Source organism: Euleptes europaea, chromosome 21 (assembly GCF_029931775.1).
Source record: "Euleptes europaea isolate rEulEur1 chromosome 21, rEulEur1.hap1, whole genome shotgun sequence".
NCBI lineage: Eukaryota > Metazoa > Chordata > Lepidosauria > Squamata > Sphaerodactylidae > Euleptes > Euleptes europaea.
This window is the reverse complement of record NC_079332.1, coordinates 6946727-6965840: the sequence shown is the minus strand read 5'-3', so window position 1 is coordinate 6965840 and position 19114 is coordinate 6946727. Positions and strand designations below refer to the sequence as shown.

Sequence of the window (19114 nt, the reverse complement as noted above, 5' to 3'; positions counted from 1 at the left end):
AACTTGATGTTGGAGGAGAGTTTTATGGATACCGTGGACCGCCAAAAAGACAAATCAGAGGGTTCTCGATCAAAAAAGCCTGAACTCTCCTTAGAAGATAAAATGACTAGCCTGAGGCTATCGGACTTTGGTCACATGATGAGAAGACAAGACTCACAGGAAAAGACAAGAATGCTAGGAAAAGTGGAAGGGAGCAGGAAAAGAGGAAGACCTAACATGAGCTGGATCGACTCTATAAAGGAAGCCCCGGCCCTCAGTCTGTAAGACCTGAGCAAGGCTATTAACAATAGGATGTTTTGGAGGACATGGATTCATACCGTCGCCATGACTTGGAAGTGACTTGGTAGCACGTAACGCACATCGCACAGTCTCAAGTACAAAGTGTCCACTGACCCCCTCCCACCATGGGTGCTTCCACCCCCATTTTACAACCCCTTTCCACACCCACTATCACCGCAACCCAGCCGCCTTTTCCCTCCTCTGCTACTTTGAAATGCTCCTGCTGTTGGCAGAAATGAAACACTGGGCTTGTTGAGGCTACGGTCAGGCCCAGGGAGCTGACAGATGAGCTGTTCAGGTGTGTCGGGATGAATTCAGACACACCCGCTGGCATGATCACCCTTCCATCCTGCACAGTGACAGTGCTTTCCCCACCACAACCCCCCCACCTGGCCACTGAATGCACGAAGCTGCCTTCAAAGTCAGTATTGTCTACTACTCCGACCGGCAGCGGCTCTCCAGGGACTCAGGCAGAGGTCTTTCACATCACCTACTTGCCTGGTCCCTTTAACTGGAGATGCCAGGGATTGAACCTGGGACCTTCTGCATGCCAAGCAGAGGCTCCACCACTGAGCCACAGCCCCTCTCCATAGCTCTCCAGGGTCTCAGGCAGGGGTCTTTCACATCACCTACCTGCCTAGTCCCTTTAACTGGAGATGCCAGGGATTGAACCTGGGGCCTTCTGCATGCCGAGCAGATGCTCTACCACTGAGCCACGGCCCCTCCCCATTCATCTGCTGCCTCCAATTTTTAAAAATGTAAAAAAAAAATTGGTTCAAGATTTTTTTTTATTTGCACCCAAGTCTCCTTGCTCCCTAGTCCAATACTCTAACCACTACATCACACTGGCTCTCAAAAAATGTTGTGACACCCATATCTGGGACAAGATGAAACACAAAACAATTCGGTTTTTTTAAATACTACGTTGCCCCAGGTGAAAACCGTAAAAGGCAGCATACCGGAGAAATGTCTATTATAGGAAATCAGGAAGGCCTTTTCTGAATCAGAAACACTGTCATGATTCCCAAAAGCCTGGGGCTCTCTTTCAGGAAGTATTCCCGTCATTTCGCACCCCAGAGGGAAGAACATTTCCTCTGTTGTACCGGATTTCACATTTACTCTTTGTGTCCTCAACATAAGAAAGGTGCTGCGGGATCAGACCAAGGCCCATCAAGTCCAGCAGTCTGTTCACACAGTGGCCAACCGGGGCCCTCTAGGAAGCCCACAAGCAAGACGACTGCAGCAGCATTATCCTGCCTGGGTTCCACAGCACCTAATATCATAGGCATGCTCCTCTGATCCCAGAGAGAAGGAAGGAAGAAGGGAAGGAGGGAGGGAAGGAAGATAAGAACAGCGCTGCTGGATCAGACCAAGGACCATCAAGTCCAGAAGTGGCCAACCATGTGCCAATCAGGCGAATAGTTCATATGAGGATACAATAGCGTGCTTACAATAAGCAATTTATGTAACGTTGAAACTGCTGTCCCTTCGCTTACTCTGTCAACTGATTATTATGTTTTTTTTAAGGCAACACCGCATGAACTCCAGAGATTGGATGCCAGTTGCACAATCCTTCCCAGCTTGGCTTATTTCCCCCTCTTTGGGGGGTAGTTCCACCCCTTTCAAGGGATATAAATGGCTAACTCATTCAGTCCCCAGCTAACAACAGCAACAAGAAACCGCCTCATCCCCACCTTTCAAGAGCGCTAACCTTTTCAAAGATTGTCAGGAAAGACTCCGTTGGAGAGAAGCCAGAGACACGTGGCTAGGATGGACCTCCTTCCAGATTTCTCCATCGAGACTTGGGTGTTTCTAACCGCATTCATAAGCCTACTGATGCTGTAAGTAAAGTTTGACATACCTGTTCACACTCCTCTGCATTCTTTCCCGGGAGAGCTCAGTGTCTGTATCTTATTTGCCGTCTCTGAAAAAAAATATTAGATGACACTGTACTATAATGGGTCAGACCTGAGGTTCATCTGTAGGATCGCCAGGTCCCTCTTCGCCACGGGCGGGAGGATTTTGGGGCGGAGCCTGAGGAGGGCGGGGTTTGGGGAGGGGAGGGACTTCAGTGCCATAGAGTCCAATTGCCAAAGTGGCCATTTTCTCCGGAGGAACTGATCTCTATCGGCTGGAGGTCAGTTGTAATAGCAGGAATCTCCAGCTAATACCTGGAGGTTGGCAACCCTATTCATCTGCCCACTCTGGCTGGCTCTGGCTCTCTAGAGACCCACACTGGGGCCGAATTCACACAAGCTGTGAAAGCAGCACCAAGGCCAAATGCGCTGCCTTTTTTGTGCTGGCCCCCATTCTCTGCAATCAGGGCTGAGGGGAAGCTGTCAAATATTTCTTTTTTCCCCATTAGCTTTTAACTGAGAGCTCTGGTTTGGAGTTAAGGGTGCACAACACACTTAGTTGGGCTGGAAGGGATCTTGGCTTGGACCAAGCGGGCCTCTCTGTGATGGCACCCGGCTCTGCCCTGCAACAGCGTCTGGCTGCTTTATGCCCACAGAACTGTTTGGGTGAAGGGGGAGAGAAGCCCACCTTCCCCTTGCCCTCCGTACGGAAAGGTGGCGTCTAATACCCCCCCCCCCCGGGGAAACTTCCTTCATCTTCCCTTAGTAAAGATCTTTACTTTCAACAAGAGAGTTCAGTGGTCGAACCTGGCACGTGAAATTGCCTTATACTGAGTCAGACCACCTGTCTATTAAGGTCAGTATTGTCTACTCAGACTGGCAGCAGCTCCCCAGGGTCTCAGGATGAGCTCTTTCACATCACCTACTAATTCCATCTGGTTTTTTTTTTTTTTAAAGCTGGAGATGCCAGGGATTGAACCTTAGGCATGCAAAACAGGTACCTTTTAACACTGAGCCACGGCCCCTACCTGAGTTATAGCCAGGTTAGCAATTCCTTCAAATAACCTCACAAGAAAAGTAAGAGGCGCTTCGCAGCAGGCTTGTAATCTTGCCGGCAAGAATTCAGAGCGATTCTCTCCAACTCAAAAGATGCTTTGGCACACCGCCAACTGAGGTGGGGGGGGGGAAAGTATAGGGGTGGGGGGAAGAAACCTTGAACCCAAAATGAAGAACTTCCTTCATGAAAACACAGTTCGGAGCATAACTTCCAGCTCGGCTTTGATTTCTCAGCACTAAATATGTGTAAGCGGCATTTTTTATTTCTCTCCGCTCCCTCCTTCCCAGCCCTTTTCCGTCTTCTTGCCTGGAGCTGGGGATGAACCTGGAGAGATGCTTGTGTTCCCCCCCCCCCACGCACACACACCCTTTTCAAAAAATCTGCTAAGCCTTTAAGGCGCCATTTCTGCTGGGGCACCTATTCCTTTATGAAATGATTGCTTTTTACCTCGGGGTTATCTCTCTCTCTCTGAAGATTTCTGCCGAAGCAGCAGGCACCCGAGCGTTTATCAACTATGGCTCTTATTAAACAATCTTAGGAAGCAGCTATTTGGGGGTGGTGGTGGAGGGGGGTGTTGAACATTCCCCCCTCCCCAAGTAAATGCTTAATTCCCGAGTTAGCATTAACAACCCCACTGCCTCCGGGAAAGGGTTCAAAGATCTTTCATCCTGGCACCGTGCTCTATTTATTAAGGGATGGAGCGCTGGCGTTTTGAACAGCTAAGCTAATTTCATTTTAAACGGAACACAACTTTTTTTTTTATCAGCTGCAACCAGAACTCTGGTTTTGTCTCCAACCTCAGCAGCACAATGACCCACGTGCGAAAGGGACGATGCACTCCGCCCGTTCCTGCCTGTTTCCCCCCCATCCTCAATCACGGCTGCAAGCCGGAAAGGAGGGACCAAGAGTCAAGAATCCCTCCGCTTCCAAATGCTCAATTTAATCCTCCCCTTCAACAGCCTGCAAACCAGTGTCCTCTTGCTCAGACCAGATGTGTGTGTGTGTTAAGTGCTGTCAAATCAACGTCCTCCAGAATGCCCTATCTTTGACAGCCTTGCTTAGATCTTGTAAATTGAGGGCCGTGGCTTCCTTTATTGTGTCAATCCATCTCTTGTTGGGTCTTCCTCTTTTCCTGCTTCCCTCAACTTTTCCTAGCATGATTGTCTTTTCCACTGACTCTTGTCTTCTCATAATATGTCCAAAGCACGACAGGCTCAGTTTAGTCATTTTAGCTTCTAGGGTCAGTTCAGGCTTGATTTGATTTAAACCCCACTGATTTGTTTTTTTTGGTGGTCCAGGGTATCCTCCAACACCACATTTCAGACCAGATACCAGCCCTAATTCATGGGGTGGGCCGGGAACCTCCCTTAGGTCAAGTTGCTGAGCCCTTAAAGACTGACCCCTTTCCTTCCTCCTCCTCTTCAGAACCTCTGGGATGTACTTCCTTTCTCCCCGGGTAGTTTCTGCCCTCATCATTTGGTACCACATCCATGTTGGAAGCCTGAAACTGTATCCCTGCCCCCCCCCCCGCCCAGAGGCAGATTCACACATGCACGCACACACACATAAGGGTCAGTATTGCCCACTCAGACTGGCAGCAGCTCTCCAGAGCCTCAGGCAAAGGCTGATGTCTGAGTAACAGGGATGTCAGGCCTCCTTAGGCGCCCATTACCACAACCAGCACCGAAGTGCAGCTTTCGGACAGTTCTGATGTCTCACTATATATAATTTTCACATTTGTTTTACAGATACGGGATCTGGCCTTATGGCGTCTTCAAGAAGCTGGGCATCCCGGGACCAACGCCGGTCCCTTTCTTCGGCACTACGCTAGCCTATCGCCATGTAAGCTCGGACCTTGAGGGAGGGCCTTAGAGCAAGGGGATGGAGCCTTGCAGAGGTGGGGTGGAGCCCAGCAACACTCGATAGAGGATGTCACCTGTTGGGTTGGATGGGGGAGGGCAAGGCTGGGCAGTGACAGGTGGCACGGAGGTGGAGCCCCATGGTGTCAGGAGGCAGCTGGCAGCAAAAGCTCTCCAAGCTGAAAATATTTTTCCCTCTATGGCCCACGCTCTGGATCACAGAATCATAGAGCTGGAAGGGATCAGCAGGGTCATCTAGTACAACCCCCTGCACAATGCGGGAAATTCACAACTCCCTCCCCCCGACACCTCCAGTGACCCCTACTCCATGCCCAGAGGATGGCCAAGGTGCCCTCCCTCTCATCATCTGCCCAAGGTCATAGAATCAGCATTGCTGACAGATGGCCATAAAACCTCCAGGGAAGGAGAGCTCACCACCTCCCGAGGAAGCCTGTTCCACTGAAGAACCGCTCTAACTGTTAGAAAGTTCTTCCTCATGTCTAGACAGAAACTCTTTTGATTCCACTCCTTCCCTTGGAGACCCTGAAAAGGACATTAAAGCCCTGAAACGCTGGAGGCAAATCCTGAGATCTGGCCACCCCCCCCCCCATTTGCATCTACTTTAAAACGCCACACTGCACTTCCAACTGAAAATCAAAATCTCCTTTGCAGGGGATAATGAAGTTTGATGAAGACTGTTATAAGAAATATGGAAAAGTCTGGGGGTGAGTATCCACTTCCCTCCCCTTGTGTTATAAGTCGCAAATGGCTCAGTTGGTCAATCAATCGACTGAAGCTCTAGGCAGTTAACTGAAAGGGGCATATCTTAAATACTAGAACTGTAGGTTTATCCTTTGAGGGTATTTTGGCTATCAGGAGCAGCTTTTTTTTTTAAAATAGGAACTTCCTTAATTTACTGGCCCCCCAATCACCCTACCATGTTCACAGTAGCTGTGGCTAGAAGAAGGTTTATCCCCAAAGAACAACCAACCTTTTCTTTAATGAGAGCTATTTCTGAGTAATGACATCTTTTCTGAGCTACCCCACCCCTAGCCCTGCCTGGCATGTTCTGGAAACAGGATACGAACTGGGTAGCGCACCAGAAATAATGCTGCCGGCTAAGCAGCTCAGAAAAATTTCCTAGGAAATAAAAGAGTTTTTTTAAAAGCCCAGAGCAGCTATTTTCTTGGGTTTTCCAGGGGATCCTGGAGCTAGTTCGCAGCAGCTCATAAGCCACTGGCAGCTCATAATATCCCTGCCTTAAACAATAATAAAGGCTATAGTCATCTTGGAAAACAAAATCCACACTTGAGGCTGTCTTCCAATGCCAGAATTGGATGGGTCAGGTGGTCGGAACTTAAAACCTTCTACTTTTAGGGATAGACAGCGCCAGCCACGACAGATTTCCCCCCCCCCCCAAACCAAATGTTTCCCAGTCAGATTCCAAACTCTTATTCTTTAAAATTAAAGCTTTTGCGTCATTTTTTAAAAACCCACTCTTTCCCAGGTAGGACAAACCAGTTTCCAGTAGAGTTACTAAGCCCCCTACCTCAGCTACCAGGCAATGCCTACCCCCAAGGTCTGACTAGATGCATATTAATTTAATTATAGTCAATCAGAAGCCTAACCAAGTCATCAATACTCCTATATTGATGCGTAAAGATAAAAATCCCCTGTGCAAGCACCGGGTCATTCCTGACCCATGGGGTGACGTCACATCCTGACGTTTATTAGGCAGACTTTGTTTACCGGGGGGTTTGCTGTCACCTTCCCCAGTCATCTTCCCTTTACTCCCAGCAAGCTGGGTGCTCATTTTACCAACCTCGGAAGGATGGAAGGCTGTCAACCTTGAGCCGGCTACCCGAAACCGACTTCCGTCGGGACTGAACTCAGGTCGTGAGCGGAGCTTGGACTGCAGTACTGCAGCTTACCACTCTGCGCCACGGGGCTCCTTATATTGATGCGTACCCAGTGTAAAAAAAAAAAGCAACAACCAGTAAAGAATGAGCACACGGGAGAGTTGGCACATGTCTTAGGGTAAAACTAGCATGGGCACAGCTTTGACCATCTGATGCTTTTGCAAAGGGGCCACGCTTTCTGTAAAAGCGCAATGAAGACACGAGCCTGGGACCACCCAACTGAGACAGGAAATCCCATGGAGGCCATTATTTTCCACTTGGCTACCGGCAGCGGACAGCTCAATTTAATCACCTCAATGTCTGCCCTAGGTTTTATGACGGTCGAACGCCCGTGTTGGCTATCACCGATCCGGCCATCATTAAAGCGGTCCTGGTGAAAGAGTGCTACTCAGTCTTCACCAACCGCCGGGTAAGTTCTTCAAAGGGTATAAAATCATTTCATGTTTATTTAGTGCATTTTCCTCTCAGCCTTCCTCCAAGGGATTCAGGGTGCATGGTTTCCCCTTCCTCCGACTGATCTTCACAGCCACCCTGGGAGGTAGGGGAGTCTGAAAGAGACTGGACCAAGAGCACCTGACTTGGCTTCATGGCCATGGGGATTTGAACCCAAGTCTCTTCAGGCCTATCCTCATACTCTCAATGCTACACCACACTGGCAGCAGCAAAAAAAAAGAGAGCACCCTTAGGTACTTAAGAACATAAGAAAGGTCGTGCTGGATCAGACCAAGGCCGATCTAGGGAGTCGTGATCTCTGGATTCAGATCATTGCTCTGAATCCTTGCCATGTTCTTGCCAACTCTAGAAAAATTCACGCCTGTCCAGTCATAGAAATTGTCTCTCTTTTTTTGATTTCCCGTTCAGGACTTTGGCCCGGCAGCTGAGCTGGATACTGCTGTTTCCATAGCAAAAGATGAGCACTGGAAAAGGATCCGGACCGTGCTCTCACCGACCTTCACCAGCGGAAAGCTAAAAGACGTAAGACCTGAGAGATCGCTTGCAATAAAACCCACCAAGCCAGTCCGGTACTCTAAGGCTTCTAAGCCAACCCCTGGTCCAAAGCTTACCTATTAGAATAATAGAATCATAGAGTTGGGACCACCAGGGTCATCTAGTCCAACCCCCTGCACAATGCAGGAAATTCACAACTACCACCACCCCACACCCCCAGTGACCCATACTCCATGCCCAGAAGATGGCCAAGGTGCCCTCCCTCTCATGATCTGCCCAAGGTCATAGAATCAGCATTGCTGACAGATGGCCATCTAGCCTCTGCTTAAAAACCTCCAGGGAAGGAGAGCTCACCACCTCCCGAGGAAGCCTGTTCCACTGAGGAACCGCTCTAACGGTTAGAAAATTCTTCCTAATCTAGATGGAAACTTTTATTAAGCATATCAATGGGTAGTAAACTCTTCCTCCCCCCGCCTCAAAACACACTTCTTTAAAATAAAGTTCAAACCACACTATTATTGTTATTCTGGCAGCCGGTTTCCCCCTTTTTTCATTTTTTTTAAAGTTCTCATCTTCAAAATGCTATTGATCCGGATAGCTGAGTCTCAGTTCGCTTACACAAAACATAAATTGGAATAAATTAAAGATGTATTTAACATCAGTTGACGGCTGCTGCTTTTGTGTGCGGACGTTCAATAAACAAACGCCAGTTTTCATTAGCGGTACAATTTCGCCTTCCTTCTGTTGCTCTTACAAAACGTGTTAATTTAGCCATAATCACAGCTTACCGCTTTAAAAAAGAGAGTTTTAATTAGTTTGCTTTGACACGCCGTTGGCTCTTTTCACGTATTTTACACTGCGTTGCAGTTTTTTTTTCTAAGACACCTTGAGTGAAGAAGCATATAAATGAATGCATTTTTTTTGCAATTTCTCTTTCTCCCCCCCCATTCAGATGTTTCCCATCATCGTTCACCACACAAATAGCCTCTTGAAAAATATCCAAGTAAAAGCAGAGAGGGGAGAACTGCTGGACATTAAAGAGTGAGTAACTGCCTGATACGGCAAGTCAAGTGACTCGTCCATCATTCAGGGGGGGAACGGAGTCTGATTTGGGTAGGGGGGGAGAGCGTCCTTCTCAAAGTGATGGATAGGCCCACCTGTAGAACGAGGCGAAAAGAGGAAAATTTAGGACTCCGAGCGAAGCTGGGGGAACAGCCTCTCAAGGAAAAATGATGACTGAGCCCCCGAGGCCTCCTTCTAAGCGGAATAGATACAACTGGAAGAAAACCCAGCTGATTAAAAAAAAAAAAATCCCCCCTTTTTTCCCTTAAAGGGAAATGGCTGTTCTGTCCCATTGAAGCCAGATTGAGTCTGCAGGGCAATAAAAAGAAGAAGAAGAAGAGTTGGTTTTTATATGCCGACTTTCTCTACCACTTAAGGGAGACTCAAACCGGCTTACAATCACCTTCCCCTCCCCACAACAGACACCCTGTGAGGCAGGTGGGGCTGAGAGAGCTGTGACTTGCCCAAGGTCACCCAGCTGGCTTCATGTTTAGGAGCAGGGAAACAAATCCAGTTCACCAGATTAGCCTCCGCCGCTCACGTGGAATCAAACCCGGTTCTCCAGATCAGAGTCCTCTGCTCCAAACCACTGCTCTTAACCACTACACCATGCTGGCTCTCAATAAGCGCTAGACCTGGCCAATACATAATTCCTCAGGCTGGAGTTGAGCATTTTCAAACTACCTGTAACCATGGCCTTAAAACCTGGATCTGTGCCCTTAAAACCTGGATCTGCCCCAGTTGTGAAGCAGGAGTGGGGGCAGGGGCTAAATTTAATGCTCACAGGGGGTAGGAAAGGCACAGGTGATCTGGGAACAGAGAAAAAGTGATGGAGAGACAGGACAGGGAGGTAAGCCAATTATGGGAAGACCTTTACCCTCTTGCTCCTTTTCCTTAAAGGCCCCCTTTCTACCCTCCTGCAACAATATTGTACACAACTGGGACAGATCTAGATCGACCCACACAGACCTGCTACAGTCAGGTACAGTTTGAGTCTCAGTAGCAGGCAGCAAGTCCCGAGCGCAGGCCTTAGGGAACTGCACTGCAGCCAGATTTGGGATTGCAGGACCTCGGAGAGCTCCCAATGGGCTCTCCTGACAAAAGTAGGTGCTCACCGAACCAACTCTTTGCCCCAAATGCAAATAATTGAAAGGGGTGGCATGCTGGCCCCCACATTGACACCACCGAATGACAGCCTATTATTTATTATTTATTTACTTTATTCATATCCCACCTTTCCCCCCAATGGGGACCCAAAGTTGGTGCGACTGGCCCAGGGTCACCCAGTAATCTTCCATGGCACTAGTGGGGATTCGAACCTGAGTTTCCAAGATCCTAGCCTGACACGTTTAACTGCTACACCATGCTGGCTCTCTATAATTACATCTTTTGCCATACATGCTGGGTCGGCCAACTGCCTTTGGTTCCCGATTCAGGCACTGAAAAGACTGAGCTGCCGCTTCCTGGGATGCAGCCTGGGAATTCACCCTATTTTTTGAAGTTTTGGACAGTTCCCAACACAGACCTCTGAGGTGGTGGAGCAAAGGGCCAAAAGAGATCCCCATCTTCCCCAGCTTGGGGTCAGATTCTGAGGAGCCCAGCAACACAACAAGCTGGGGCCTGAATCCAAAAGGTAAAAAGGTAAAGGTAGTCCCCTGTGCAAGCACGGGGTCATTCCTGACCCATGGGGTGACATCACATCCTGACGGTTACTAGGCAGACTATGTTTACGGGGGGTTAAAAGTGCCTTCCCCAGTCGTCTTCCCTTTACCCCCAGCAAGCTGGGTACTCATTTTTACTGACCTCAGAGGGATGGAAGGCTGAGTCAACCTTGAGCCAGCTACCTGAAACTGACTCCCGTCGGGATCGAACTCAGGTTGTGAGCAGAGCTTTTGACTGACAGCTCCTTTAAAACAAGCCACAGTTCACAGCAACAACGCATTGACCTACTTTGGAATTTCCCCTTCTCCTCTCCCGTTCCCCAACCCTGGTTCAGCCTGTTTGGAGCCTACAGCATGGACGTCGTCACCAGCACCTCCTTCGGCGTGACCACCGACTCCATGAACAACCCCGAAGACCCCTTTGTCAAGGAGGCACAGAAGCTTGTGAAGCTTGATTTTGCCGCCCCTCTCTTCATTTTGCTGTGTAAGTTGCCTTGGCAACTGCTAAAATCTGTCTTTGCGATCTGCAGCTGCGCAGCTTTCGGGATCCTTTGCTGGAATAAAAAAAAAATCCGACAACCAGCAAACCCTGGTTGGAAAATGGAACGTAAGGAAACCTGTGTAAATTTACTCAGGCGGGGCTTTAAGTTGTAGTAGGTAAAAAGTAAAGGCAGTCCTCTGTGCAAGTACCAAGTCATTACTGACCCATGGGGTGACATCACATCACAACGCGGTGCAGATGTCACATCACAACATGGGGTGGGGCTGTGGCTCAGTGGCAGAGCATCTGCTTGGCATGCAGAAGGTCCCGGGGTTTGATCCCTGGCCTCTCCAGTTCAAGGGACTAGGTGATGTGAAAGACCGCTCTGCCTGAGACCACGGAGAACCGCTGCCAGTCTGAGTAGACAATACTGACTTTGATGGACCAAGGGTCTGATTCAGTATAAGGCAGCTTCGTGTGTGTTCATAGTTTGCTAGGCAGACTCTGTTTACAGAGTGGTTTGCCGTTGCCTCCCCAGTGGTCTACAGTTTACCCCCAGCAAGCTGGGTACTCATTTTATGGACCTCAGAAGGATGGAAGGCTGAGTCAACCTTGAGCGGGCTACCTGACTTGACAGCAAAAAAACCCCACCCAACAACAATTATTTAAAATATTTATATCCCACCTCATCTCCTTAGACTCAAAACAGCTAACAAAGCAACAACAGCATTGCCCATATTTAACATTCCTCTGATCTGTATTCATTCCCATTTTTGTTAACAAGATGCAGAGGCTGCTATGGTCATATCATGCCATTCTTGCAACGCTTCTTTCTCCCCTCTCCCCTAGATGTGTTCCCATTCCTCACTCCTCTGCTGAAGATGATGGGCATGAGTATTTTCCCCCGCGATGCCACCAAGTTCTTTGCAAAATCAGTCGCCAAAATCAAAGAGAGTCGGGAGAAAGGGAAGGAAAAGGTAAGAGAAAGAAGACTTCCCCTCCCTCCCACAGCCTTCCCTTGAGTTAACCCTGATGAAATATTTGGAATGGAGAACTAACCCAGATACTGGCAGCACAAAACAACATAGGCTTGGCATAGATCTCAAGGCCTCAGCTCTGCATACACCATATGGCCAGTGTGGGTGCAGTGGTTAAGAGCGGTGGTTTGGAGCAATGGAGTCTGATCTGGAGAACCGGGTTTGATTCCCCACTCCTCCACATGAGCGGCGGAGGCTAATCGGGTGAACTGGATTAGTTTCCCTGCTCCTACACACGAAGCCAGCTGGGTGACCTTGGGCAAGTCACGCTCTCTAAGCCTCAGCTACCTCACAGGGTGTCTGTTGTGGGGAGGGGAAGGGAAGGTGATTGTAAGCCAGTTTGAGTCTCCCTTAAATGGTAGAGAAAGTCGGCGTATCAAAACCAACTTTTCTTCTTCTTCTCAAGACTGGAGATTCTGCAAGTTTAAAAAGAGCAGGCAGGAAGTAAGAGGTGGTTGGCAAGAACTTATCCCCTCCAGCTGGGAGTCTATTAATACTGATACTTAATAGCCAAGGGAGCCAATGCAGTATAGTGGTTAGAGTGTCAGTCTAGGAGACTCAGGTTCGAATCTCCACTCCGCTACAGAGGCTTGCTGGGTAACCTTGGGCCAGCCACACACACTCAGCCTAACCTACCTAACAGGGTTGGTGTGAAGATAAAATCGAGGAGAATGGTGTATGCTGCTTTGGCTCCCCACAGGGTGAAAAAGCAGGTTATAAATGAAGTCAGAAACAGCTGGTCCTTGTGTGGATAAGAAAATCTAAACAAGGGGGGACAACCTACATCTACAATTTTGGGGAATTCTAGGTTTGCAGAAAAAACATGATCCTAAACACTCTGCTTATTTTTGTGCTGTTGTTTCCTGTTCCCAGGGCAGAGTGGATTTCTTGCAACTGATGATAGACTCCCAGAAATCAAGCAGCTCAAATGGAAGTAATGGGGTGGCTCACTCCTATAAAGGTAATACCCGAAAACCATCCTCAGCTGAATGGGGAGTAACACGGTCTCGAATCCCCTAAGCTATTTTTGTTGCCAGGGAATATCTACCTGGGAACCTACCTGTATCCACATGGAGGGTTTGCAGTCTTTCCCAAATCTAGTTTGGTACAATCTTTTTGGAAAGATCACCATCAAAGTATGTTCACATTTGTACGGGAAGCTGAGCATTGCTACAGGTCCCGTCCGCATCAGCACTGTGCTGCTTGCCCCCGGCCTTCCGTAGCTGCCATTTTCTATCTGCCACCCAACAGGAATTTTCAGGCTTTAAAAAAACCCCAGGAATTGACATATTGCTATAGCGTTATAATGATCTATCTACTAGTTCCTCTGTTAGAGCTGAATTTTGTCTTCCTTGTTTTATATATATTGTTTTAATGAGAAATGTATTTTGGGTGCAATTTGAGAGGCTTATCATTTTCTGGACCTTATTAGTTTTATAATTTTTAACTTGTTGTAATGGTCCAGGCTAGCCTGATCTCGTCAGATCTCAGAAGCTAAGCAGGGTCAGCCTTGGTTAGTATTTGGATGGGAGACCACCAAGGAAGTCCAGGGTTGCTGTGCAGAGGAAGGCCCTGGCAAACAACCTCTGTTAGTCTCTTGCCATGAAAACCCCAAAAAGGGGTCGCCATAAGTCGGCTGCGACTTGACGGCACTTCACACACACACACACACACGCACACACACACACACACACACACACGCACAATAATGTTTTAGATTGTAAAGGCCTATGGCTGTGTACAATAAACCTACTATTACTACTATTAATAGTAGTAGTAGTAGTTACTCTGCACTTCCAGCTTTTGAAACCCTTTACGCTGCCAAGATATGCCTTTCCCCTCATATCTCTGACATTAAAGGTGCTAAAGACTTGCTTTATTTTTTAAGAGAAAGGCTGAAATTCAGATGATCTAGCAGAGGGATCATTATAATGTTATAATGCCACAGCAACAGGTCAATTGTAGATTTTTTTTAAAGCTCAAAAATCCCTCTAGAGGCAGGAGGGATGGCAGCTGTGGGGCCTGAGGCAAGGAAAGAAGAAGAAGAAGAGTTTGTTTTTACATGCTGACTTAGAATCATAGAGTTGGAAGGGACCACCAGGGTCATCTAGTCCAACCCCCTGCACAATGCAGGAAATTCACCTCCCCCCCACCCCCAGTGACCTCTAATCCATGCCCAGAAGATGGCCAAGATGCCCTCCCTCTCATGAACTGCCTAGGGTCATAGAATCAGCATTGCTGACAGATGGCCATCCAGTCTCTGCTTTAAAACCTTTAGGGAAGGAGAGCTCACCACCTCCCGAGGAAGCCTGTTCTATTGAGGCACTGCTCTGTTAGAAATGTCTTCCTAATGTCTAGATGGAAACTCTTTTGATTTAATTTCAACCCATTGGTTCAGTATCTTTACTGTTTTTAGTACGATAAAGTCTTGAATATAACATGGGGGGCAAGGTACAAGATATGAGTAGACCTGGTCACGGAGCATGGGATGGTTTTGTTTCTATTCTTTTTATTACCCTATTTTCCCTTTTTTCTTATTCTGTATCCTGCAAAAATGCAATAAAATTTATTTTAAAAAAAAGAAAAAAAAAAGAAAGAAAAAACCTCCCCAAGTTATGTAACTGGAACAATTCCAAAGGTACCCCAAGCTGGGTCTGTGTACGCAAGAAAGACAAACACTGGCTCAAACAAGCTGGTTACAGCAACCTTGGCAGGACTCCTCTGTCAGAGTTCTGAGAACAACAGCAAACAATACCAGGAATGGGAGCCCAATTCCACACTTTAGCCTCACCCCTGTTATATGAAAGGAGGTAATGCCCATCCCTTGTATCCACAATGGTCGTGTGCGCTGCCTGAATTTCGATGCTGGCCTTCACCTTTCCCTTCCGTTCATCCAACAGCTTTAACAGACAACGAGGTCCTGGCGCAAGCGATTATCTTTATATTTGCGGGATATGAAGCGAACAGCAACATTCTCGGCTACTTGGCTTACGAATTAGCCATCCACCCCGACGTCCAGCAGAAACTGCAGGAGGAGATTGACTCGGCTCTGCCCGATAAGGTACGGTAGCGCTAGCTACGAGCATCGGCGGCTCTCCTTCGACTGCACCCCTTCCACATCACAGCCAAAATGAAAACATACGTGAAGTGGTAATGCATAACAAAGGCCCTTCTGTGTATGTGCAGAGTGCCTTTTCTTCCCCGCAGAACAACCCCACTCTCTGCCCCCCACCCATACTCTTAGACCCAACTGAAATTTGAATGAGGCAAAAGAACTCATAACATAAGAAAAGCCCTGCTGGATCACACCAAGGCTCATCAAGTCCAGCTGTCTGTTCACAGTGGCCAACCAGGTGCCTCTAGGAAGCCACAAACAAGACGACGGCAGCAGCACCATCCTGCCTGTGTTCCACAGCACCTAATATCATAGGCCTGCTCCTCTGATCCTGGAGAGAATAGGAATGCATCATGACTAGTAGCCATTTTGACTAGTAGCCATGGATAGCCCTCTCTTCCATGAACATGGTTGGCAGCCATCACCACATACTGGGGCAGGGAGTTCCACAATTTCACTATGCACGATTTAACTCACCCGTGGGACTTTGGACTCGCACAAAGCCTTGTTTAAACTGGGTAAACTTATTTCTCACACTACTTCTGTCCCAAAGGCTCCCTTCACCTACGAGAGCATCATGCAAATGGAATACCTTGACATGGCGGTGAACGAGATCCTCCGGCTGTACGCTCTCGGCGGGCGGCTCGAAAGGGTGTGCAAGAAGGATGTGGAGATCAACGGCCTCATCATTCCAAAAGGGGTTGTGGTGATGGTCCCGCCGTACGTCCTGCATCTTGACCCAGAATATTGGCCTGAGCCCAAAGAATTTAGACCTGAAAGGTAAGTAACAGGATCGGTATCTTTGTTTCTATAGTTCAGCAATGGACAGGTAGTAGGCCATGCCCCATATCAGTCAATGTACCTTGTCCATGAGCATATGGGGGGTTTCAATTGTTGGTCTCAACCACGGATGAAGAAGAAGAGTTGGTTTTTGTATGCCAACTTTCTCTACCACTTAAGGGAGACTCAAACTGGCTTACAATCGCCTTCCCCTCCCCTCCCCACAACAGACACTCTGTGAGGTAGGTGGGGGCTGAGAGAGCTCTAAGAGATGTGACTAGCTCAAGATCACCTGGCTGGCTTCGTGTGTAGGAGTGGGGAAACAAACCCAGTTCACCGGATTAGCTTCCGCCGCTCATGTGGAGGAGTGGGGGAATCGAACCTGGTTCTCCAGATCAGACTCCACCACTCCAAACCACCGCTCTTAAGCACTACACCATGCTGGCTCTCACACAACGCTGGTTATCCCCTGTATCAGTGCAACTAATTTCAATGACTAGCCTCTCTTCCTGAAGACTGGGTGTCTATTTTTAATTGTAAATGTGTTGTGCAAGGAGAGGGGGATTAATTCTCCTCCTCGTACTGTTTCCTGAGCCCAAGGGAGCTGCTATTTTGCCACCTCGTGTGTCAACCCACAGCATGCGTAAGGATCCCAAACCATGGCAGCCGTGCGTTGCATCGGCCTGAACAGCCTGTAATTTTCTCTGACTGGCCGTCCCGACAGGGCAGGGCACGGTGAACCTGTGCCCGATATAAAGATCTGTGGGATCCGATAGTGAATTTGTACCTTATATTATCATCAGACCAGCTAGTTGTTTCGCACGTTGCAAATAACAAAACATCCTCCCCCCCCACCCACGCATTTGTCTGGCAACAGGTTCAGCAAAGAGATGAAAGAGAAGATAGATCCCTACGTGTTCATGCCTTTTGGAGCCGGTCCCCGAAATTGCATCGGAATGAGGTTCGCTGTCCTGACAATAAAGGTGGTGATTGTCGGCCTGATGCAGCATTTCAGCTTCAAGCCCTGCAAGGAAACACAGGTGAGAGACCTGGATCGATTTGGGCTTATCTAGACAGGAGGCAGCCTGTCAGAATTAAATCGCGCTTTCCCGCTGCGGAAGAGACGCTGCGTGCTTAGATTAACATACATATATTAACGCTGCATGCTTAGATTAACATACATATAACACTGAGTATCCCGAAAGATACAACTGGTGTATCCAGTGTTCGAACGTTTAGCCTTCACCACCCAACAGAAATCAAGCCTGTACTATCACACGCTAGTGCCTGAGCAGGTGCAGAGTGCCGCACACCGTGATGGCCAGAACAGAGATACTACATGGCTTTGCTTCTGGGGGGTGGGGAACCCTGTCACTCTTAGGGCATTTTTGCATGGTCAATTTTGATGCTCACTCAAAGCTTTTTTTTTAAAATGCGACTTTAAAAATGCCTTTTCATGGCCCCAATACAAAAGGAGAAGTTTCACTCCCCCCACTCGCCTGCTCCTTTGTTCCCGTTTGCATAGCCATTAGCATATGCATAGCTAACACGGCTCTGTTGTTTTGCATTGTTCCTTGAGGAGGATTCTTTGCGGCAAACACCAAAGGTTGTGTTAAACGGGCTCTTTTGTAATGCGAAGCTGGTATGCGCTGGCTTTGCAGTCACTTCCGGAATGATGGTTCAGCGTGCAACATTCAAAAAAATAGGCAGGGCAATTCAGCCTGGAACGTGCTGCTAATTATCATGCAAAAATGGCCTTAAAGAGCAAAGAACATCTAACATTCATTCAGGGTTTGAGATACCTCTGAGCACAAATCTTGTCCTTGATTTGGAAAAGTCATCTTCACCAGCTGAAGATCTCCAGTGTTTTATGACTCTGTGAGGAAACTGATTGCCAGGCTTCTAAGAATGATCCTTTTCCCCCCTGTTTGATGTCGCAGATCCCTTTGGTGCTGACTTCGAAAGGATTCACAAGACCCTCCAAACCGATCATCCTGCAACTGGCCCCCAGAGCTTGCCCCGCACATTAGCTGAGTTTTCTATCTAATAACTCTTCAAGGAACGCAGTCACACGGTTTGGTCATTTTAGACTCTGGACTTGAGAGGCCGCCCCCCTCGCCCCACACCTTGTATGCTTCAAATTCAAAGCTACAGACTGTTCTGGGGGCTTCCTAGCTGGATCCATGCGAAGGGCCCTGCACTTGCACACCAAATTTTGGCCTTGACCGCCCCACCAAGGGAATATTATCCCAGCGACAACACCAGATCTGCCGCTCGTACATTGCATCTCTGGCATGACCACGGCTGCGGGTAATTTGCAGAGAGAGCCCCCCCCCCCACTTCTTGCCAGGGGATTACGCGAACATCTCGGCTTTCTTTTTCAAGCAACGTTGTGGGGGTGGGGATGCATGTGTCATATTATGTACATGTTTTTTCCACTGTGTATGTATGTAATCGTGGATGGGGCTGTGGGGGGGGGGGAGAATCAGGAATGAGAGACTGGTTTCACTCGCTGCGGTTTGAAGAGGGTCATGCTCACGCAAGAGTTATTTCAGAGGACTGGGCTGAAACGAGGAGGGAGGAATTTCTGTTTGTGTGAGCGCTTTCATCAGAGTTAAAGGGTCAGGAGAAAGGCAGGACTTGTAAACATTTTAAATAAAAGGAAAAATAAAGGTATTCTCATTCTCCACTGATTCCTCTACTCTCTCCCCCCCCCAAGATCATTGCCAAAGTCCCAGCAAGAATTTAAAACTAATTTGACAGGACTAGGGTTACCAACGCTGGGTTGGGAAACATTTGGAAATTTTGTGTGTGTGTGGGAGACCGGGGAGGGAGGGGTTTGGGGAGGGGCAGGACCTCAGTGGGATATAACACTATAGAGTCCACCCTACAAAGCAGCCCTTTTCTCCAGGGGGCATGATCTTTGAGAGTTCTGCGTCCTTTCCAAAACCGTGATAAGGCAAGCTGCTCTCAAGCCTCTTTTAACTCTTTTGCAAACTATAGTCAGCCTCCAGTATTAAGGCTGCATTCAACATCATCCACCCAGCGCATGCAATTCAG

General features: G+C 48.2%; 1 protein-coding gene across 1 annotated transcript; it reads left to right on the top strand.

The window, feature by feature from the left end:
* The first annotated feature begins 2049 nt into the window (after positions 1-2049).
* On the top strand, positions 2050-18084 carry LOC130492801 (cytochrome P450 3A21-like). Its single transcript, XM_056866586.1, has 13 exons — positions 2050-2120; positions 4941-5034; positions 5724-5776; positions 7280-7379; positions 7832-7945; positions 8871-8959; positions 10977-11125; positions 11972-12099; positions 13033-13120; positions 15060-15220; positions 15828-16054; positions 16932-17094; positions 17995-18084. The coding sequence occupies exons 1-13, from the start codon at positions 2050-2052 to the stop codon at positions 18082-18084; spliced, it is 1527 nt and encodes a 508-aa protein (XP_056722564.1).
* Positions 18085-19114: the final 1030 nt, after the last annotated feature.